Here is a 24,608-nt window from a genome sequence, read left to right on the forward strand (position 1 = left end):
TTGCTAAACAGTTTTTCAAAATTATTTTTTTTTTAAAGTAATTTTCAATTGCCGACAATAGGTTACCCAGTTAAGCAAACATATGATACACAGTATTAAAACCAGTGACAACTTATATACATGATCGGTAAATTAATTATAATACCCTAATTAAATGCACTTTTAAGGCGAAAAGTTTCAGATAAAAACATTTCAACAAATTAATTACACATGAATATCATTAATTTACTTCAGACCAATATTGGGGAATGTTGCAGCATTTTAACGTGACGGCCCCCGCATTGCTAAAACATGCTTAAGAGGCTTTCCGATTCCAGTTTTAGGAATTTCGTCGACGAACTCCAATCCTCCAAAGAGCTGCTTGAAGTCTGCAACACGGCTGTTGTAAAACGACAACAGGTCACTTTCGGTCAAGTCCTGGTCAGACCTCACAACAAATGCTTTCGGTGCTTCAATAAAGGTTGGATGATCGACCTTCACCACAAAAGCTTCCACAACCCCGGGATGGGAAAGCAGAACCGCTTCTAGTTCGGTTGGAAATATAGCAGCACCGTCGCTGGTTTTGATAATATTTTTCAATCGATCGACGATGTAAACGAATCCTTTATCGTCATAGTAACCGAAATCGCCTGTGTGAAGCCAACCCTCTGCATCTAAAACTTTGGCCGTTTCAAGAGGTGCTTTGTAATAACCCTTCATTACAAGAGGGCTTCTCACACACAACTCTCCGTTTTCACCTGAACTCAATTCCTTCCCAGACTTAACATCGACTGTTTTTAACTCGGCGTTTGGAAAAAGAAGACCTGCACTATTCGGTGTGGTTAAAAGGGAACGACCCATGGTAATGCAGCCTCCTTCCGTCGTACCCCATCCACTGCTGACGTGAACACCAAGCTTCTTGCGAGCCTCTTTAGTCAAATCAGGTGGAAACTTAACACCTGCCGTCATGATAAACTGCAGGTGATCGCGGTGGCCAGCTCGTCCGTGTTCTACAATGTCTTTTAGTGCGCTTATACTGCTCATAACAATTGAGTTGACTTTATATTTGGAAACAAACAAATCAAAAGTATTTGCAGAGATACTTTCAGCTATCACGTGTTGTACTCCACCCAAAGCATACATAAATGTGGATAATATTCCACTCCCGTGCATTTGTTTGCAAACTGTCATGCACACATCTCCAGGCAGTTGCTGCATGGTGGAGTACCATCCCCGAGCGTTCAAAAGCATCCCAAAATTAGTCACCTCAACTATCTTGGAGACTCCAGTCGACCCGCTTGTAAAGAAGAGAAACAATGGATCTTCCATGACGTTGACATCGCTAGTGTCAAACAAGGCCCTTGTATCGTCATCTACAATTTTAACTGCATTGATCTCCTCAACATTCATAATCTTCTGTATTCGTAAAGCTTTATCACGCAAAGAGTCTTTAACAATACAAATACTTACTTCTACTTGTGCTAACTGCTTTGACAGGGTTGCTTTATCACTATTTACGTAAAAAAATGCTGTGGTTGCTTTGCAAAGCGCAATACCCATAAACAAAGATAAATTTTTTCTGTTAAAATCCAAGATAAGTCCGACCACTGTTCCTTTTCGGACTCCAATAGAACGCAGTTTGAGTGCGACTTGTATTGACTCTTCCCTGAGTTGTCGAAAAGTAAACTTCTCATCAGTGAGCGGATCCACTATTGCGGTCAAATCCCCAAACCTTTCCATTGCATCTATTGTACTTTTAGCCAAAGTCTCGCGAGAAAGTTGCAAATTGGGAAGAAGGCTTTTAATCGGCATTGCTTTTAGTAAAAAAAAGTTTAGTTCTAAAACATAAATAAGCTGGTTTAATTAATAGTTATTTTATACGCAAAGCAATTTGTTATCGAATACATTGTTTTACAAAAAAAAGTCTGACGCTTTTATACTCGTCGTGAGAAAAGCGCAGATTTGTCATATTACTATATTTGGCTGAAACCATTCGAATACACATGCTTAGCATTCTTGAGAAAAAAAACATGCTTAGCATTTTTGAGAAAGGAGTAACAATAATATATATAAATTTAAAATGTTGTTTACAGGGTGATTTTAAAGAATGTCACCATTTAAATAACTATAATATTCAGTTTACCGCAATTCTGTATATGTCAATCGACAACCAGCCTAAAAATCGATTTAAATAAATTAATCAGATTTCAAAATTTCGATTTTAATTTTGAACGGATAAAATCGATGGTTGCTTTTTTCAAATCTGATAATTTTCTTTAATTAGTAGCAGGCTCATATAAAAATATAAAAACGACGAGTAAAGTTTGTGATGAAGATTTAAAAAATAAAAATCTACGGCGTATAATATAGATTTTAACCTAAATAGTTTTAAAGTCAGAACAAAACGACCATTTTATCCAAATTTCTGGTTTGCAAAATATGGTAGGCTAATGGCATTGCACGCGTTATAAAGCAATAATATTTTTACTGCAACGTCAATGGTACTTCAATGGCGGTTTTTGTTAAATGCCTTAAACAAATTGCGCTGAACTACCGTCATTACATTTTTTTGAACACTTTTATAATACTAGTATTTTGACGAAGTGAAATGTGGTCTGCCGGTATAAATACAGTACTTTTCGCCCTACTACAGTGTCAGAGGGACCAACAAAACTTTCCGCTATCACAAAATAGCTACGACTGTAAGACGCTAGTCAAGATGGTTTGTTGGCTAAATGTCACCACCGTCCTGAAAACATGCTGGGGGAATAGCTGTTATCAAGAGCTTTTACCAACCACTGTTATCTGATATTAACCCTAACAACTGTTTATAACATAAACGTTTTGTTAACAGCTAGGGTTGCTTGCAACAAATTCTGCTACAATTTTCAAAACTTTTAACTCACAGTAATATGCACTTTTACAATAATTATCAACCCAAACGCAACCGGTGACCAGTTGTTTGTCGAAATGTCAGACATGTCGTGATATATTTTGTGGAAGGGCACTTATTTATATCCTTGCGTATCGGCTTAAAGAGAGTTTTAATGTCTAGTTCGAGTTTGCAGAGTGACCACGCGATTTGGGCACATAACACATGACAATGCGTGCATAGAAGACGTCATAATGTCGCCATTTGCAGAAATTGACCTTCAACACACTGCAACATGCTTAAACGTTGGGAATTTGATCCGCAATACAGAAAACAATAAAAGGCGGCTTTGTTGTAAGCAAAGAGAAAAATATTTAAAACTTGCACTTCTTGTACCTTGCTCGTGCTCATAGCACATATAATATTTACTTTGTCAAAGGAATCAGCATTCGCAATTAATTGTCTTCTTACTTTACCGGCGTCTACGGGTAACACAACAAGTGTGTATTAAATGTTAGGTCACCTTGTACAGCCCCATATCTTTACCGATATATTTAACCACAGCTAGGAAACCTTTTTCACATGTATTTCTTGCATGTATCGCTATTGGAAAAATATTTCTAAACGAGTTTCGTGTATTGCCTTCCCTTCAAAATTTTACTATAATTGCAAGACTATATCAGTGACATTAAACCTAAACACTTACGGATCGAAAGGTTAGTGCTGAGATTCTCTAAGAGTTCCTAGTGCATATAGGGCAGTGGTTTCCAACCATTTTAAGTCACGGACCCCATTTGAAAATAAAGCATACCAAATCGTGGAACTGTGGACCAATTGGGGTCCGTAGAACCCTGGTTGGGAACTACTAGTCTATAGGGCATCGCTATGCTTTAGGTGAAGCAACACGTGATAACTGGTGATCTTTCGTCCGATAATTTCGGTATCTATATGTTTCGAAATACAAAGTCAACTCAATTATTATAAGTAATATCAGCGCAGTCATATAGACATAACGGACGACTTGGTACAACGATCACCTGCAGTATATTACGACGGCAGGTGTCAAGTTTCAACCTGATTTTACTAGAGAGGCTCGCAAGAAGCTTGGGGTTCACGTCAGCAGTGGATGGGGTATGACGGAAGGGGGTGCTTTAAAATTGAGAGTTTTAGCGACACTACACCGACCCGAATTTATCGAAGCGTTATGTTTGCCTTTTTCTTATTTTTCTCGTGCCTTTTTTATCGCCGGTTCTAGTATGTGTTCTTTTTCATTCGGCGCACCTGGAATGAAGACTTACCATCGCCTTATTGGTGACCCCCAAACTCTTACCAACGATCGAAAGAAGCAAAATGGAGCACGCAGATGATGAAGTGTTACAGCAAAACGCTGTTTCGCTAAAGCTACCAATATTTTGGACTTCAAACCCGCGCATATGATTTCAGCAGGCCGAAGCACAGTTCGCTTTGAAACAAATAACTGCTGATGATACAAATAACTGCTGATGAAGTATTACTACGTCGTGTCCGCGTTAGATCAAGCGCGAAGAGTTATCGATCTTTTGGAAAAAGAACAAGAGCATCACAAGTACGAAGATCTAAAAAGGCGCTTGCTATCTTCTTATTCCATGTCCAGTCACGAAAGATCAGCAAAACTGATCAACATGCCATAAAGGCGACCGCAAGCCATCCGAATTAATGGATGACATGCTAAGTTTGCTTGGATGTCACACAAAATATTTTCTTTTTGATTACATTTTTCTCGAAAAAATGCCAGAACATATGCGCGTTGTTCTTGCAACAGAAGATTTCACGGAACCTCGTCGGTTGGCGCAACGTGCAGATACTTATGGTTGGCACGCACTCCAACACAGTCGCTATCTGCTATAAAAAAGCCATCTCACCGTCAAACGTTGCAGAAACCTGACAAACAAAGTGAAGGGATGTGCTTTTACCATCGCCGCTTTGGAGATAAAGGTCGACAATGCTGCCCACCCTGTACATTTCAGGGAAACGATCAAGCCGGTCGCCCCTTGTAACTTCGGCGGCCGGCAAGCTGCAAAACCTTTTTTATGGGTACGACATACCATCAGGCTGCAAATTTCTGGTTGACACAGGTGCTGAAGTAAGCGTTCTGTCAGCAACGACAATGAAACGGCGAGCACAACAACCAGGGCCTGATTTGGTAGCAGCAAATGGAAGCACTATCCGCACATACGGCACGCGTGTTGTTTCCCTCAACTGGCTTACGGCACATTTCGTTGGAAATTCCGTTTTAGCAAATGTCTCCCGCCTGCTCTTAGGCGCTGATTTCCTCAGAGCGCACTCGTTATTGGTGGACCTGCGGCACAGACGCCTTGTAAATGCTACGTCGTTCACTAGCCTCGCCTTGCATACAGCGTCACAAGCGCCTCCAGGATTGTACACAGTAGCAAAGTTTAAAAGTCGCTACAATGACATTTTCATGGAGTTTCCTCAAATTTACCGTCCAAGCTTTTCTCAAACTTCACCGAAACATGGAGTAGAACATCATATTCTTACCACATGACCTCCGATTCACGCGAGAGCACGAAGACTGCTACCAGAAAAATTTCAACTTGCATAACCTGAATTTAGCAAAATGTTGGAAATGGGTATTATTTCGGCGTTCAAGCTGTTGGTCATCACCCTTGCATATGGTGCCGAAATCGTCTGGCAGATGGCGCCCTTGAGGCGATTATCGTCGACTTAACGCAGTCACAGAACCAGATCGCTACGCAATTCCTCATATACAAGATTCTTCTGCCCGCCTGTCCGGTGCGAATGTATTTTCAAAAGTTGATCTAGTACGCGGGTATCACCAGGTTCCAGTGGTACAGAAAGATATTCCCAAGACCGCAATCATAACCCCATACGAATGCCTTTCGGGCTAACGCAGCGCAGGCATTTTAGCTTCTTAAGGATACGGTTTGCCAAGACTTGACATTTGTCTTCGTCTACAGTGATGATATACTTGTGGCCAGCTCATCTGTCCAAGAGCATAGGCAGCATTTGCGACAACTGTTTCGGCGTTTAGTCCAACATGGGTTGGCTATTAACGCAAACAAATGCATATTCGGTGTCGCAGAAATTGACTTTCTTGGGCATCACATTAACAAGAATGGAGCAGCACCACTTCCTCAAAAGGTAGAAATCATCAGGCAATTTCCTGTACCATCTACCATCAAAGGACTGCAAGAAATTGCGGGAATGATCCAGTTTTATCATCGCTTTATACCGTCTGCGGCCAACGTTATGAAACCAATTTATGAAGCTCTGGCGGGAAAACCTAAAACACTTGTTTGGACAGCTGCAGTTCAATCGGCATTTTCCGCAGCCAAACACGCTCTCGCCAATGCTTGTTTTTTTGTTGTTTTTTTTGTTGCTTTTTTGTATTATTACGCGATAATAAGTTACACGGCGAACGAAAATGACGCACGAGAGATAAAAGATGGATAGCACTTAATAAAAAGCGACAGGTATACGTTTACAGACTGGACCATTTAACTCGATAAGCAGCAAGATTCTTATTTCCTAGCGCAATATGGTATTCTGATTTTTTCACTGTTTTTACCATGTTCTTGAACATTAATAAAGAAGGAAAAGTTTTGGCGTATTTACATCGATAAATCACAAAGCGAGCACAAATCAGTAAACAGTTTAGCAAATCATCCTCATTTACAGTACCAAACAGAACAGTTACTGGAATGGTTTGTATGGATATGAAAAGTTTTGATGAAATCCAAGCAGTACTTCTTCCCAAAACTTTACAACATGTTCGCAATGAAAACACATGAGAAATTGTTTCAACATATAATTTGCAAAATACACACCGGTTGGTTTCAGTTATATCAAAAAAGAATAGCGCATCATTGGTCACAATCGCACGAAGATTAAGTTTAATTTGAAAGGATCGCAGTTTAGTTTCAATTGTGGCTTTACGAGTGTTTTCATATAACCTGTCCCAAGGAGTTGTGTTCGGTACCAGATTTAAATCCCGTTCCCACTTGCGTTGTTCTTTATGCGGACGATCAGTAGTGTATGTTTTTATCTCATTGTATAAAGTTTTTGATGAGTTATGTACCTGAAGTATCTGCCTTAAAGTGGTGACTAGTCAATGCTTGTTTGTTAACCCATCCTCAGGCAAATGCGCGCACAGCACTTACAGTGGATGCTTCGGATAAAGCTATTGGTGGTGTTTTGGAACAGTACATTGATGGTGTTTGGAAACCGTTAGCATTTTTAGTCGTCATTTACGTCCACCAGAAACAGTTTGGGGTTAGGTCAGGGGTGTTCAACAAGCGGCACGCGTGCCAAATGTGGCACGCGACCTAATAAAAAATGGCACGCAAGCCCCCCAAAAAACACTAAAATTATTATTTAGCCAATTGTCAAAAAAAAATAATAAATACAACTTGTTATTCAGTCAATTGTCAAAAAATACTAAATTCGTTATACAGCCAATTGCCATTGTTTGTTCACAATATAAAACTATCGCTGCAATTACGACATCTAACAATTACATCTGATAATATACCATTGTACTGTGGTGACGTGCTGGAGGCTAGCATTAACATAATTATATAGTTTGATGTGAAGTTACAATAGTTAGCTCACCGACGGACACTTAGATGCAGTAATGCGCATTTCTACTACACAGGGTTTCAAGTTTAAATAAACGTTTTTGATTTTGGTAAAAAAGAGTTTTATGAATCAAAAGAATTGGTTTGGTTTCGTACTTTGGCACGGCAAGAAGTTATAAGATAAAAATTGGCACGCCGGCATGTTTGAGTTGGACACCCCTGGGTTAGGTTAAAGGTTGTATATGCCTTATTTTGGCCATTTAGGTCTGATTCCGATTTCGTCATTATTGCTTGGGCCAGGTATTAGTCCTATTTTCGCCTTATTCCTAACTGTCCTTTGTTCCGAGGTTAATATTGTTTTTATTTTGGTCTCAAAGCTGAAGTCCCATTAAAGATATGCAACTATAAAGCCTATATAACAAAAAATTGCAAGCGATTTAAGAGAAATACAGGTAACCCTCAAATTTTCGCGATAAAACGCAATGTCATATGAAAATGTTGTGGATAAAGGTTGGCGTTTTGGCCTATTTGTCATTTGAATCATAAACAAATTGTCACGTCCTGTTCGACAAACTGAAAGACCAACGAGCCATGCGTCTGCGTGTCTGTTAAAACATTTGTTGTCAGTGTACACATCTATGTCAGTTAAAAATACGCTACGACTATGATTTGTGTAGTGGTGAGTGGACGTTGTTAAAACACCACCTTTAGACAAAAGGTTAGTGTTACAAACATGTATTTGGGTTAATCTCAGATAACAGCGGGCAGTGAGAGCTTTTGTAAACAGCTTTTCCACCAGCAAATCCTCTTTGCCCCATTCGCTTGGACCTTGAAATGTTGCTGTAGTACATATTTACAGTGTTGTGTTTTGCCCAACCTTTTAGCATTTTAAGCTGAGTATTGTAAACCTCTCATCTAAAAGTATAGAAAAGTAAAGAAATAGACAGCAATAGAACTGCGCGATAAACAATAGAATCTATACGCAGTTTAGGTTTAAGGGATATAACTTACTAAATATAAGATTGTAAAACAAAACCGACGTATTACGATTGTGAAAAGATATCAACAGCATTCGAGCACTGACAAATAAGAATTTAACTTATATTGTACGCCCGGTGAGAATATTAGCTGGCTAACCAACAGAGAAGAATAATACTACTTGCAGTATATAACGACAACAATTAACTGATCAGCGAAAGGCAGCCAGCTGAACACTGTTTAGAACTATAATAAATAAAAAAAAAAATTTTTTTTTTCAATATGAAATATAATGAACATGTCGCAAATGTACCTGACGTGAGATAAAAACTAACAAATGCCTTATAACTGTAATAACGTCTAAATCGGAATAAGTATACTAAACCCGTCGAAAGATTTAAATGGCCAGAATAATTAAGGTCCAAACAAAATTGTACCCAACCCCAAAACCCAATCCTAACAATAACTTATAAATTTAACCCGAACCGAATTTATAACCACACAACTAACCCCAACAGAGACAAACAATACAGTGCCAAAACTGCCACGCTCAAACGTTGACACTGAAACATCCGATGGCAGACAAATGGCCCGATCGTCCAATGCCCTCTCCCTACAGTTCCAGGCGGTACTTTCTCCATTCCTACCTTATTCCGACAGGTTTAGGTGTTATTTAGTGATTTTAGATTTATTCTGTTGTGGATAGTACTGCGTATTTAAAATTATTTTGTCATTGGTCTTCATACAGTAGAATAATAGATCATTTTGCTTTGGATATTTTTGCTTTGTAGGTCTTATTGTGTGTTCCAAAAAACGCACATACAAAACTACGTCATCAATTTTAGCTAACTATTAGACTGTTGATGTTAGCTACTGAACAGTCGTCCAGTAATTTATTTTATTAGCCAACTATATGTAATTGTAGTTGAGCTGATCCTTCATTTGTAAGTTTTGTTTTAAAGCTGTATAAGCAATATACAATACATTGTTTTAGGTCCGATAATTCTTATTGGTTATATTAACATAAGATCAATACAGCTTACTACTTCCATTTACGAAAATATTAAAGAATTCTAGAACTAGCGTAATTTTGTTTACTTGATATATTTGGATTTATCTTGCTACTTGTGGTCTAACATGAAACGCATCATTACTCCACCTGTGTGCGATGCTAATTTGCCGTTAGGTTAGTATCTCCATCTAATAAACAATGCAATAGAAATCGCTTATTGCCTCACAAATTCGCAACATTTTGATGCAATCGACTAACGTTAACGATGTTATCCAACGTTAAAAACAATTCACACTCCAACAAGTTGGGGAATTCCCACACGTTAATCACGTGTTGTTGTTATGGCACTTTTTCTCAACTGACCCGTGTCGCTAAAACCTTTTCGATGAACAATTTGCAGGGTTACTTGTTATGTTAACTTTTTCTCAAGCCACAATGCTTTTTATACAAATAGCAGAAAAACAATTTTGATCAAAAAATATGGAAAATCGGTTACAATCTATGGACACCTTTCCCCGTTTAACGTACAACTTAGAAAGTTGGCAAAATACTGGTGTGTTTGTTGGCAGCTTATATCAGCGTTAGATAAAAATGCCAAATTGTGAGACTTGTGTGCCTATAAATACTCTTTAAATAGGACGGAAACGACTTTATGCTAAGCGCGCGACAGCAATGTGCGCATACGCCGCCTATTAATTTATTCGTACCATTTAAACCTAACAGTACATGATGTTTAAATACGATGTAAGCTAGTATTTGATCCAGTCAAAACGGGAAAATTCTTGCCTGATCATAACATCAAATTGAACGATTGATGCAGAGAACAGTGATTTCCCATCATTTTTGAGTGCGACCCAAATTTGAGTTTTGTAAACATTTAGAGACCCAGCAAGACACAGCCAAAAAACTAGTATGTAATGTGATAGTTTCAAGTGTCAAACTCTTAGCAAACAGTTTTAAACGGTTTTATCGTGCATTAACTCCACAGTAGCGAATCTACGAATTTTGTTTGTGGCATGAAATTTTAGGGATGACTTTACAAAGTTTCGTTAGAACGCGACGTCATAAAATAAGTAAATATATTGTACATTCATAGTAAAATTAGGCAATAAATATAGTATAGAGGGGCCATGACCTGGTGACCCCCTATCCTGGATCCGCCCCTGTCCACTAACGTATTTAGTAAGCTATTCAACTTAAGTTTCACGTGGTTTATTGTAGGAAATTTTGATACCGTCAAAACTACAATTCCAGATAACAGCGTATAATGCAATGACGTTTTCAAGCGTCGACGTATGAGCAAGGCTTAATAGTAACTTTTACATCAGGCCTCACTGCGGTCACGTGCTAATTTAGGGTTTGCTATGCGTTTTTTTCTCGTTTGACCTCGTTTTAACCCTTTTAACCGCCATTCGGTAAACCGTCCGAGCGATCATTGACTTTATGTCTATAACATAAAAGTAAATCAATTGTTAACGAAAAGAAAAGCGTACAAAACGTAAAAACGCCATTAAATTTCACGATGCTAAATCCTAATATAAGTGTTCTAGTTGTAACTTATAGTTTATAATTTTAGCAGAAATAAACAACTTTAATCTTTTCCACACTAATACAACCTAATCAGTTAGCTGACAATAACGAAAATATTCCCACATACAATGCAAAGTTATTTTTTAAGTAAATCTGGCGTCTGCTGATTAAAACATTAATCATGTGTAGGAACATTTTAGATAAACTGCTACATTTTGATCGTAATTACAACGAAAGAAATGATCATACAATATACATATATGTATTTGTTCTCTTTGCATCCATTATAAATAATGCTGCAAATGTATTGATTCAGTTCTACGCTGTTTCTTGTTTGTATATTACTGTATAATTCACACCCAGGTGAATCGGTATAGAGATGGCCCAGAACTTGAATTTGACAAACTATTATAGTGAATTTGACCAGTGCTTTGTCTCTTTCATATTCCGCTGCCACCGTTCCATATTTTTTATAAAACTTTGTTTTGTCAATTTACAATACAACCATTGGCCCAATTCGTATTCTACCAGCCTCGTTGTTATTTCCGATGACAAATCTCTTTAAAGCGCCATTCGATTCAGCTCCAAGCAGCCGCAGATCGTGAGTCACGCCATAGCTGAACTGGAGTAGTAGCTTGGCTGCAGACTGTTGACCAAAACTGGGATGACGTAGCAAGCGCTTTGTTGTTTGGGCGAGTGAGCCAAACACGTTGTAACTGGTGCCGGGCGGTTTTCACTGACCGAGCGCAAGGCTAGAAATGAGCCCCAAGAGTTGTCTGCTAAAGCTGCTCTTAAGCTTGTAGCCTACGAGCGGGCTAAACTAGTGCCCGTTGATTTCAAAAAATGTTTGGCGTTGTTTTAGAGACGCTTGTGTCTGATTTAACTTTTTTGACTTCGTAAGCTTTTAGTACTACTACGGTAGGTGATCTTAATTACTACGGTAGGTAATCTTAAGCTTTATAAACGTGCGCCTTTGGCCTACGTATGGCAATATTTTAAGAACTGCTGTGCCATAATTTTTACAGTAGGAAACGTTTTTAAGATGAGTTTTCAAAAGTTCACTTCCTCGGAGAAGTTTTGACAACATATTTTTTTTGTAAAAATTTAGTAAAATCTTTGTTAATAGCCGTGTTTGTCTAGTTTTTTATCTGGAAATCAGCTGACACTGTTGAGCGACAAATTGTGTTAAAAGTTTTAAATTTTTTGCCAACCTGCTTATAAGGTCAAGGTATGACTCAAAATTACATTACAATTAGTTGTTGAACAGTGACAACTTAAATAATAAACTACATCAACCGTGCTCCAACTTAAAGTTTCAACATATGCCACCAGTAGTCCCGGCGCCCATTCATTTATGCGTGGTTTCCGGCCCTGTCAGGTTTCCTTCAAAGCAAGCATAAAACGCACAACGAGCAAATTGTATAATTAATATAAAAAAGTTAGGCATCTTCAATGGCATATTGCGGATTTCTAGCGAATTGCACTAATGTCAATCCCTGCGCGTATACTGTACACGCCCATTTTTTTACTTTGCGTCAGCTTGTCTTACGTATGCACCCCTTCGATCTCCAGCCGTAGCTCAAGCCTTCTTCTACTTGGCTTTTAAAGTAATAAACCAAGCGCTCCAGTTCCATAGCGAGCCGTCAAACGCGCTGCAAAACAAACTACTTCTGCTGCTGCGCTGTCTACCCAGCTGAGCCGCACTTCGTCCATTCGCCTTGTTACACTACCTGTAAAAATGCCCTCACAGCACCTAAAGAAACTGGTCCTGCAGCAAGGCAGAAAAGCTGCGTCTTCGAGCCTAAAGTCACGTGAGTGTTTGTTGTTGTCTGCGTCTGTGTTTATGTTTTTTCTTACAAAAGCCAGGCAGCACGCAGGCAATAGGGAAAATGCAGTTGTGAGATCTGTTGCGGCCAATTTTGATTCTCTGCGAAAAATGAACAGTTATAAAAGGCCAATAAACGATCAAACAACAAAATGTTTGTCATAAAGAACGCCCTTACGGTTATACTAATGTTATATTTCCGTTGAACTAAAACTCATAAACAGAGTCTGATTTTTAACCTTATGTGGACAGGGTATATTTTTTAACCTATTAACACGTGTGTTATCCAAATTTATAGGATTTTTAGTTTGCAAACACCCGTATAGTGATAAACTACTGTAGAAATATTCTGATGGGTTATTTTCGATGTTGACATAATTCAGGTTGTACAAGTTACTTATACATATTTTTTTTTCAAATACATGACCTCGAGCGACCGAACTGCAGCGCCTTTGACTTACTTATCGTTGGGCCTTAATAACGAAATAAGTTGCATAGTATAGCTTTTGTGGGTCGCTCGTTTGGTAATTTGTCAAGAAGGCCGAATTGTTTTTCACTGCAAAGTGGCATGCATTTCACCCGGTGACTTCATCGTAATAGGCAGTTTGCAAAGATTATTCGAAAACGGCCTGCGCTCTATTTCGACTGGCAGCTTTTCGCAAATAAATCACGCAACTTTGTAGAATAAACTATACCCGGTTAAATCAACCGGAAACATATGAGCCAGCATTTTAAAGGTCTGCATTTAAGGGGTGATTTAGAGGGGGTATATCACACAATCTCGGCCCGGTAAAATTATACGAAATATATGTGCCAGCATTTTTATTTCACGAGTGTTATTGCGACCGCTGTAAAAGTGAAGGCCCACTGGGAAGTTAAAATACCCAAGTACACGTGAGTAATATACACGGCTCTGAGATTACCAACAGCAGAAGTTTCGGTGTGCTCTTGTGTCATTCGTTGGGTGACCGCGCACAACGTTTTTGTCGCGAGGCCCGCGCTTAAAATTGACTGGGGACTCGCTTAGTGTTGCATAACTTCAACAGGCACGGCAAACGCGGCAATCGACGGTGTAGGTTAATAGTCTATTGTCCCGTGCAATGTTGACACTGTGGGCGCGTTTTGTTTGTTTCAGATGCCAGACGCCAGCACACCAATGCGGCGGCAGTGGCCGACATTGACACCTACATTCAGCCGAACATGAAAACACAAATGCCGGGACCCAACACTAAGGTAGGCTAGAACTTTTGTCCTCGAATATTTCTGTAATACTTTCGATAAAGCCACAAAACTCCGGGCCCAATGGACCGACCTATCCGCCTAACGTTATCGTGACTGGAGACTAGTTAACATCGAATTTATGTGGTATATCGTATTACCAGCAAAATAAACAAGCCTACTGTTTAGGTAGTTTTTTTAGTATCTATGTATACCTCAAAATGATCCATGCACAAAAAGTAAAGTTAAATGATAATTAGTTGTTCAGTAAAGTTATTATATTGTTCCTATATCTTGCATAAAAATACAGAGCGACTTTACAGAGGCCAGGATGCCGTATCTCCCTGACAGCTAAAGTCCGCAAGCCCCGTCGCGCTTAAGCGTTGCATACGCTCGCTATCAAATTAAACGCAAATGCTTTACGGCAACGTTTTCGATCAACCTTCACATTTAGAATCCCCGATTAACACGATTAACAAACATGCATTTGACATCTTACGCCTATTTAAAAATAATAATTGTGCAACTTTTCATTGCATAGCTTTCCAGTTGCGAAAAAATCACCATAATAAAAATTGGTATTAAGGCTGCTTTTTTTCAGCTGACCAGTAAATTTTAGACCTTGCTTTTTATTTCCAACGGGGTTCCACCTAAAATCGACGTGCATTTTTGTGGCGCTGTAATGACTTTTGTGGACTTGTCAACTGCCCCGTCGGGAGTGAATTTTGTGCAGCTTGAATCGATGTAAAATCAATGGTTGCGAAAACAATGGTGCATTATTAACGAGGTGCACGAACATGCGCGAATCGATACAGCTGTTGATCGATTACATGCGACTTCTCGCAAGCGCTTAAGTGGGTCTCAAAGGAAATTACTTTCTAATTCCATCATGATTGTTTGCTTGCGGCAAAGAAGATTGACAATTGACTACATGTCATTGCTTCATTAGATAACAACAGGCGTTGGGGAAGGGCTAAGGCATTGGACGTGGTGACCACTAATTTTTTGAAGTAAACCAATAACATATAGCCATATTTTAAAAGCAGATACAGACTTGTGCAGCTCTGATCTCTATTTTGCTAAAGCCGCTACGCAAACGCCCATACCCCAAAGGCCTAAAACTAAAACACGAATGTTAGTGCCAATATGACATTTTCAAGTTGATGGTGCTTTATGCTTTGCTCCGCCAGGCAATGTATTTGCTCCGCCAGGTAGATCGCTGAATTGCAAATTTCACATCAGGAGTTCACTTTAATGTTGGCCGCGGTCACAAGCACGGTTTCCGCCATGTAACCTTAATATCGTGGTGTAAAATCTAATCGCGCCCTAATTTAACCCTGATCTGAGCAAATAAACACTGACGGTTTGCAAATGCTCTACACAAGGCGTAAATGCTGCAGCAGTGACTGCCGCTGTGCCGTGCTGCAAATAGGGATGTCCGAAATATCGGACCATACTCGATGACCGATGGTAAGCATAATAGTAGCGCTGTTCGTCTGATAATAGGGTGGTATAGGTAATAATAAATAGGGTGTTGAAGCCTAGGTAAGGTGATATAATCTGTCCATTTTAGGCACAAATTGTAGTCTATCCCAACTTTGAAAGATATATATGTTTTTAAATAAGAAAACATTTAAACTAACCACGCCTCCTTTAGCAGTAATGGAAAATTTGACTCAAGAAACCAATACGTTTGCAAGCTTATACGTACATATTAATTAAACTACAATATGGTCATAGCTTAGTATTGGATCTCAAATCATAATAAAAATTGTATTGGCTGCTTGCACAGCTTTTTGTGTTAAATAAACACCGCTACGCAGACATGTGGGCGTAAAACAACAAATGTGTCCTGAAGGTTTTGCTTAAACAAAAAGTTGTTACCCTATCGAAGCAATATGGCCCGTTCAAGCGTCTCTCGTTTTAAACAAAATAAATGTTGCAGCTTTTCAGAGAAAGGTTCGAGTTCAACCCGACAAAAGGCAGCGGTATGAACTTAACGCCGCTAAATAAGCATTGAAGTTGAAAAGTAAAACTCTGGCGTGTGTACGAAAACTATTTGTCGTGATTGATATTGTGAACAAAACAAAAATATTATTATTGTCACATATTAGAAATGTTTGGCTCCATGGGCAAACCGGAAATAATGCTGCGGTCACCTATTCGTCATGTTTTATTTTGCGACCTAACCAGCTATATATAACTGGTCGTTGGCCTTAAAATACGATACCATTTTAACGTGAACCTTTCAAGCCTTTAGATAAGCATTAAAGTATTGTGATTGTGTCAAAGCTTGTTATGGTGCACCTCGGCATTTATTCAAAGCCAGTTGAGGCAATAAACACAGCAGCTTTTTAAAAAAAAGTCAAGTCAAGCAAATCGGCGGTAACGGCATATCGGTAACAGCGTCGCTTGTTCGTGACCTAAACCAGTTCAAACCGGTGACGCTTTTGTGTTTTGTGAATTGACTCGTTTTCTCACAAGGCACAAAATAATAAGCGAGATAAAACGATCAATGCCCAACGGTTACGCTTGGCTAGACAGTTTTCTTTTACATCGTTCGTAAAGCAAACCACATCCTGTACACTTGTAGGCGCCAAAACGCTGGATGGCTTGCGTCTACGCCCAGTAAGGAAATGTTTTACCGAAAAACGACGTTGCAACTTTTCAGCTAAGTCAAAGTATTCCTACCCCTAAAAAACAAACCTTAAATACAATTTAAATCATTTAGGCCAGGGTAGGTAAACTCATTATAATTCTGTAATAAATAAATAAATAAAAAATCCAAATCATAATAAGAATCGTTTAAACCAATTGTCCCAATACAAACGTTTTTAAACCTGTCTTAATGTAGACAAAAGTCATATACATGTAAATGTTTTAACTTTTTGTTTATAAATTAGAAACTGATTTTTTTGCTTTACATTTCAGAGGTTGACAGAAGAAACCAAAAAAATCCAGGTACTTCATTTGTTTTTGTAAGATCTTGAGGGTATACCTCTAGCCCTATTTGTAACACGTTAAACTGAGGTTGCAATATTGTTTAACACCCATGCCTGGTGACTAGAATTTGTTTTATACCTGTAATATTTTATACAGAATATCGGTGCATTGGCTTTCTTTTGCAACTTCGAGAAGAGCAAAGGCAACTATTTGGTGGACGCCGACGACAATGTGCTTCTTGACTGCTTTCAACAGATTTCTTCCTTACCGTTCGGTAGGTAAAGCACATTTTCACTTTCAGCCCTCTACAAAGGTCTTTTTTCAACTAGAAGTGCTTTAAATGGCAAAATAACTATTTAAAATGGAAATCGAAATAAATAAATAAAACAATTTAACACGTGTCCTTTTTGTAAAGCTGAGCATGTTAGAATCTTGGTTTACAACGAATAGCACAGTCTATTTCCGTAAACCATAAATAACAATTTCCCATCGTCATAAGCACATTCGTTGCATGCACAACTGCTTCCGAAAAGGAACACTTCTTTACCTTTAAAACGGTCTAGTGTTTGCTATAGGGTTCTGTTTTATACACTGTACGCCACGGTCAAATTATTGATAAAACATTTGACAGAAAATTCAGACTTAGGTGGCGGTTCTAACAACTTGCTGTTTAGGTTATAATAATCCGGAGCTGCTGGAATTGAGCAGGAACTATTACGCTCAGGTGAGAAACCTAAACGATTGATTGGCTTACTTAATGTTAACAGAATCCCTTGTGCTGTAAAGCTGGTAAAACATGTCGTCAGGGGTTGATGGGGTTGTTGTTAATCTTGATTTTGCTTTACTGTTAGCTGTCTATGAGCGAACGCATAAAAAAATACGCCACATATTCGAACGCATAAGCTCACGCAGAGTAACAAACATCCGGATTTAAGAATTTTGCTAGGGAAAGTCGTGAAATTTTTTAAGATGACTCACAAAGTTATACGTCATAACGTGACGACATAAAACAATTATTCTTCAAAACACTTCTGGTTTCTTTATACATAGCATCTTTGGGCTTAGATTTACTTAAAACGACAAAAACGTAGTAAAAATGGACAGAAGTTTGAGTAACGCTGCCAAAACACACGCACCGTTTTTAAACAGACATTTATTGACCTTATTACTTTTCCTGGTGATCAAATCATTTATTTAAAGTAATACATTAATACATTTCTATAAATGATGGTTTCTTTATGAAATCCGAAGCGATTGGTTGTAGGCGTCTGCTTGTCGAGAAATATTACAATACAGCACTTAAAGCCAAGTTAACCGTGTCCTCTTTACCAAAACGCTTAAAAGACATTTTAAATCATTTTGGATATTAGCTGTAACACGTAACACTTTTCCCAAAATCATATACGGCAGTGGTCCTTAAACTGGGAGGCGCACCCCCTTGTGGGGTGTAAGGTTTACAAGGGGGGCGCGAGAAATTGACAAACTCTGTATGAATTATGACTAAACATTAAGGCGAAGTGATATTTCCCCGCTACTTATCCTCGAAATATACATTTGGTGTTCAAAAAACAGTTGCATCCTTCGCATTAATGCAACTTACCTGGTAATAAATTGCTGTTCTGCTTTATGTTTTCTGATTTTAAAACAAGGTGGGGCGCGAGTTTAAAAAAAAGCGTTTATGAACTATGAACCCCATATTTTGTCGCCAGTCGTCGGTGATCAACCGCCCTGCGATGGGCACGTTCCCGGAGATGGGGTTTCCCCAGCTGATCAAGAACAGCCTCCTGAAGGTGGCGCCACCGGGCCTGGACCAGGTGGTGACCATGGCGTGCGGCAGTTGTTCCAACGAGAACGCTTACAAGTCGGTCTTCTTCTGGTACATGAAGAAGCAGCGCGGAGATGTCGAGCTGCCACCGCCCGATGACCCCGCCTACGACTCGTGCATGAAAAATCAGGTAGCCACTTGTGGGTGTCAGTTTTTTATTGGTTTGGCCTTTAAGGTTAGGTTTTCGGGTTTTTATTTTATACTAAACTTGTCGTATGGCAAACTGAATATGTAAAATATGAATAATGTCTCCTTGCCCTTTAATGACGACATTGACTGGAAGCTATGTACTTTTTTGTGTGTTTTTGTTAGAACTCAGGATGCCGGATTGCCGAAATAAATTTCTCTATTAATGACTAGAACTTATAAATGACTGATTTTGACTTAGACAACAAAGTCTAAAGTATATTGAAAAGCTCACTTAGTTTTAAGTTGAGTTATGTCTCGTTTACAATCATTTACTCCAGTATAATCCAAACTATTATATAGAGAGATTTTAGTGTTTTTAAAGTTTCATCAACCCTCATTGGTTTACTGGCCAACCCTACACCAGATTGAGAATATCAAGCGTGTTGCCATCAGCTTAAACTGTTACAATGAACTGTCAAAAAAACACCTGAAAAATCTTATAATAAACTTGTCGCATAGGGAGACAAACGAAGCCTAATTATTTGGCTTACCAGCAACCACTCACACAACGCAATTATTCTTCGCCCTTATACTTAAAAGGCACCCGGAGCGCCGAAGCTTTCAATCCTTTCATTTGAGGGGAGTTTTCACGGTCGCACCATGGGCGCCTTAAGCACCACTCACAGCAAACCCATTCACAAGCTGGACGTGCCCAGCTTCGACTGGCCTATGGCACCCTTTCCAAAGCTCAAGTATCCGCTGGAGGAGCACGTGAGCGACAACGCGCAGGAAGAGGTCGGTGCCTTTTTTCTCTTGAATTTAAATTTTAATCAAAATAATGCCCACAGTCTAGGGCCGGATTAAGGGTAATATAGGCCTGGGGCTGTTTACCAAAGAAGGGAATAATTTTGCCAGCCAAGCTACAAAAACTCAATCAAAGCACATATTGACTCGACTCAGACATTCGTTTTTAAGCAAAACCTGTACTGTACTGGTACTAGATCTGTACCCCTATCAGCCTTAGAATAATTTGGCCTTAAAAAATTAAGGGGCGAATTTTTTCAGGGCCCAAGGCTATGGCCTTAGTAGCCTAATCGTTAATCCGGCATTGTCAAAGCCTTTGCGTGGTAATTTCACCAGTGAAATTGTTTCTAAGTTAGTTGGGATGTTTGTGGCATTAGGGTGGAAATTAAAATCCGCTTCACTTGAGCGAGTTTGTCCCAATTTTAAAAGGTTTGGCCTAGCTAATAATATTAATGTCAATCCGAAGTACCAATGGGGTGTTTATTGCTTACCGGCCACAATATAAGTGTTTTAAAGACGAAACTAAGCTTGGAAGCCACAAATAAAGTTGGCTCAGTCGGGGTTTCCCTTTTTGTCGTCAAAATTTTGTTTTTTAATTTTAAAGAAAAACTACTCGTTATAAGGGATGTAATGTGCCCAACACGAGTAATGTGATTCGGGACTTTTATCGTATTGTACAAAGGTCATATCTATAATTAAAACAAAAAATACCATATGAGTATCATACTGCGTAGAACAGTGATTTTTAAGATGCCAAAAATTACCATCCGCCAAGACGTGTCACCACTCATTGAAATGAGTCGACAAATGCTGAATCAGTGGTTCTCAACCTTTTATGGCTTAAGGCACCCCTCATAAATAATAAATAGATTGCGGAACCCCTACAAGATTTCTCCGTAGGAAAATTACTAGTAGACCTATGTCACAATCAACTGAACTGCAACAACACACCTCAACTCTACACAGCGTAGGAAGTTATAAATGAAATTATTTTACTCCAATTTTACACAAAAAGTTCTAAGCGGTGAGCAAAAAACAGATTCTTAAAGATTCTCAAATACCTATCGGCACCCTTCGGCATAAAAAAAGGATCGCGGCACCCCAGTTGGGAACCACTGTGCTGGATGATTAAATGAGCAACTCTTGTTACTTAGCAAAGAAACTATACATATAAAACGCCATTTCAACATAGGCGCGGTGCCTGGAAATAGCCGAGGACTTGATTAAACAGTGGCGCACCAAAGCACCGGTCGCCGGCCTCGTTATCGAGCCAGTGCAAGCCGAGGGCGGAGACTTCCACGCTTCTGCAGATTACTTCCGCAAGTTAAAGGAGATGGCCGAACGGGTAGGTTTGCATTGCTTTGGGTCCGGGTTGGTTTCGCACTGTGGAAGGCTGACGTCGTCCCGAAGTGGTTTTACCTTACGCTAAACGTATAGGCCTATAAGCTATGATCGAACAAAACTGTGAAATTGATTCCCATAAGAATGTGAAAGACGAATGTTCCTGTGCTAGTATTGGTGCTGTTTAGCCTGGCCCATGACTTGCAGACTGTCAAAAAGTCTTCCGGCAAAATACTCTTGACTTAAATTTTTCGTTATGACTCAAAGACTAATGCCGTTAGACCAAATAGCATTAAAACACAAAATTAGAGTAATCTAGAAAAAGAGCATACACGCAATTAAGTATTTAGATTAGAATTAAAATTAATCGTATTTTGCACTAATTCTTTTAATTAGACAACTATAGATTCATCTAATCGTTTAAGCCTGGTTTGTCGCATACTTTTTGAATACTGTTTGTTGTATACTGTTCGCATACTGTTTACTGCCATGCCTTATTCGAGCTTGGCTAAAACTACATCCACTTTTCAACATTAAAGCGGTTTGTTTGCGACCCCAGGGTCTAAAAAACTTTAACCTTTGCGAAATTAATCTGGCGCATGTTCGCAGCAAGGGATCGCGTTTATTTGCGACGAGGTCCAAACCGGCATGGCGGTGACCGGCCGCTGGTGGGCGCACGAGCACTGGGGCCTGGAAAATCCCCCGGATGTGGTCACCTTTGCCAAGAAGATGTCCACCGGCGGTTACTACTTCGGCGACCAAATGCGCTGGGACACGGTAAGAAGCACGTTCTGGATTTTCGACTTGCAACGCTAGCGGCCGGCGTGCAGATTATTCTGACTGAAACGGGTCACAAGGAGTTACATAAAAAAGGGACATGAGTTTTGATGGCAACAAAATTCCAAGTGAATTTAGCAATGACAGAGTCGTGCATCATTATAAACTTTGTTTATAGTTCTGATTTTCTCTAAAAACTGTCTTATTGATATAGTTATTCATGCAGCAATGGCAAATTGCAAATAGTAAACAGAAGCGGTTGGCGGTCAAACGGCGAAATAACACTGAAGAAACAGAAACGGTTTTGCGTTTGTAACGGACATAACCTGAAATAAAGCCTAAACTTGCAAGCAAGAGAACAACAATGATTTTAACAAAGACACCGCCAGGACATTGCAGTGAAGCAAACCGCAAACACAACAATCTCGACTAAGTTTACGCCTTCCACAAAACGTTGAAAAATGCCGATCGTTGTTCTAAGTAAACAAATTAGGCTACGTTGATTTGATGCTAATTTTTCAAACTCAATACGATTAATCCCTTCACTTTAGTCAACCAAAATGACTAACAGTATTTTGCATAATTGATGTACGAATTGACTTCACTGAATCATTGGTGGATAACATAAGTTGAAGTTGCGAGGTCAAGTTAAAAAGTTAAAAAACAGTAACGTATGCGTTATTAAAGGCATAGTTCACCATTACAACCAATCCGCCAGCAGTGACTTTAAACTATTTTTTAGGGTTACCGCATTTACAACACTTGGATGGGCGATCCGGTAAAACTGATGATGTTGGAAAAGAGTGTCGAAATCGTGCACAGAGAGGACCTCATGTCCAAAGCGGCAGAGACTGGAAAGCACCTGATCGGTGGCCTACAAGCCCTTGAGAAGTCCCACCCCGGGGTGCTTTACGCTTCAAGGGGCCTTGGAACTTTCAGTGCTGTTAGTGTGCTCGGTGAAGGCATGAGAGACAAACTGAACAAGAAGCTGCTGCAGAAAGGTTTGTGCTTTCCACTTAAACTGCTGACCACGATCTAAATCTACCAATATTATCCGTTCCACTCAGTGACGTAGAATAAATGTACAAATATGTTCCTTGGTCGCTTATGTTTAGCATTAACACTGCTAAATAGTTTTTCATTTACAACAAGAACATTGCAAGAAATCAAACTTGCCCTTACGTCAATTTAAGTGAAACGTATAGCAATAATTCGATGTTCTTAGAAATTACGCTTTAGTTTAAAGTATAGCATGATAGGCTAAAACGCTATGAATGTTAGCAACAGTCGACATGTTTGTGCAAGCTAGTTCCAAAGCTTCTTCTGGACTTTAATATCAAGAAAACTGAACATAACGACTCAAAAAACGGCAAACTGAAATACCTAGCATCGTGTGGAAATCTAACAGTTCGAACGTGTATATTACAGTTGTATCCAATTGTTTCGCAAAAAAACGTCAGCGCCCTGAAACAGTTTTTCTTTTGTCTACAGGTATTCTGCTAGGCGGTTGCGGCGTGGATACCATCCGCTTCCGACCCTGTCTATACTTCACACCGAGTCATGCCGACATTGTGCTGGACGCGTTCGATCAGAGCATTTACGAGCTCAAGAGGGGCTGAAGCGTTGTGAAAACAAACAAAAAATGAAAACAAGCTTGTGTGTTTCGGTGGTGATTCTGTTGTTATCGTAGTTGCTTGTTTGGCAATTTAATCTTATATTGCTTGTTCAATTTATTCTTTCCAATTTGTCTGTTGTTCCTACATTTAGGTCACGCTGCCAAGCGTTAAACGCAGTTGCATTCTCATAAGTGATGTATGCTTTAAAAAACACGATTCTGCAATGGTGCAACACCATAAATCAAAACCCAAATTCCTCACGCTTTTTGTGCGATACACTAACCTGTTAGTAATTAAAGTTTTTCGAATGCGATAAAATGTGCAAAGAATCAGAGACGCCGGAGCGATTTCAGGGCAAGGGAGGGCGACTTTTTTGGTAAGGGCAACATAGACCGTAGGCGAGCCGAAATATTGGGGGTCCAGGGGTACTCCCCCGGAAAAATTTTTGCGGCCACGCCCTCTAGATTGGCTTAAAATGGTATCAAAAATGTTTTAACTAATGTCAACCATGTTCATTTCCGTCGCATAATATTTAACGTTGTGAAAGCAATATATCATTTTTCATGAAAAGGGCACTTCCCCCCACCCTGCGCCCCCCCTTCTCCGGCGTTCCTGCAAAGAATCCTTTTCCGTATATTTGATGCTAAACCCGTTGCTACTCCTCTGCTGTATTTCTGTCGTGTCCTCTGACTAATCGACGTCCCGCTATTTGCTGTGAACGCTTTTACTTTCCAGTCGTAATTTCGCTAAAGATTGTGTTGAGTTTTCGTATTCGCTATAACAACACAACTTTGTAACTGTATGTAAACGAGCGTATAAATTTGTGGGGATTTTTCAGCAATTTAGCGCTAGTATAGGTTGTATAGCGACTTACAAAAGTGCAGTATTTCTTCAGCTTAAAAGTTTTACGTTTAGAGCAGTGCTTGAAATGCAGAATTAAAAAAAGTAGAACATTAGATCATTTTTCAGTGACCTCCAATAAAATAATGACATATGGTAGCCCCAACTTCAGATTAAACGAACATCAACTTAATACAACATTTCAAATTGCCTTTTTTATTTGACTTCTAACTATTTTTATTCCGAAAAGCTAGATTAGGGTTTCTCACCAGAATGTGATAGTATTGTTACCTGTCCCAGAACTCCAATCTGACATAATTT

General features: G+C 39.3%; 2 protein-coding genes across 2 annotated transcripts; one reads left to right on the forward strand and one right to left on the reverse strand.

The window, feature by feature from the left end:
* Positions 1–261: 261 nt before the first annotated feature.
* On the reverse strand, positions 262–1,791 carry LOC146145355 (uncharacterized). Its single transcript, XM_083390539.1, has one exon. The coding sequence runs from the start codon at positions 1,789–1,791 to the stop codon at positions 262–264; it is 1,530 nt and encodes a 509-aa protein (XP_083246665.1).
* A 9,935-nt stretch (positions 1,792–11,726) lies between these two features.
* LOC146145356 (4-aminobutyrate aminotransferase, mitochondrial-like) lies at positions 11,727–24,249 on the forward strand. The gene is made up of 11 exons (XM_083390190.1): positions 11,727–12,780; positions 13,930–14,027; positions 16,944–16,973; positions 17,112–17,229; positions 17,630–17,679; positions 18,665–18,910; positions 19,510–19,704; positions 20,906–21,058; positions 21,664–21,831; positions 22,574–22,832; positions 23,323–24,249. Exons 1-11 carry the CDS (start codon positions 12,708–12,710, stop codon positions 23,448–23,450), a joined length of 1,518 nt encoding a protein of 505 aa, XP_083246316.1. The 5' UTR covers positions 11,727–12,707; the 3' UTR covers positions 23,451–24,249.
* The last annotated feature ends 359 nt before the right edge of the window (positions 24,250–24,608 follow it).

This window comes from Ascidiella aspersa, chromosome 5, assembly GCF_963924565.1.
Source record: "Ascidiella aspersa chromosome 5, kaAscAspe10.2, whole genome shotgun sequence".
In the NCBI taxonomy this organism is placed as follows: domain Eukaryota; kingdom Metazoa; phylum Chordata; class Ascidiacea; order Phlebobranchia; family Ascidiidae; genus Ascidiella; species Ascidiella aspersa.

What these genes read in the sequence shown, in the direction of transcription:
- LOC146145356 (XM_083390190.1), top strand. Translation starts at nt 12,708, where the DNA reads ATGCCCTCACAGCACCTAAAGAAACTGGTCCTGCAGCAAGGCAGAAAA. An exon ending in ACCAAATGCGCTGGGACACG is followed by an intron (nt 21,832 to 22,573) that starts GTAAGAAGCACG and finishes ACTATTTTTTAG; the next exon opens with GGTTACCGCATTTACAACAC. An exon ending in CAAGAAGCTGCTGCAGAAAG is followed by an intron (nt 22,833 to 23,322) that starts GTTTGTGCTTTC and finishes TTTTGTCTACAG; the next exon opens with GTATTCTGCTAGGCGGTTGC.
- LOC146145355 (XM_083390539.1), bottom strand. Translation starts at nt 1,791, where the DNA reads ATGCCGATTAAAAGCCTTCTTCCCAATTTGCAACTTTCTCGCGAGACT.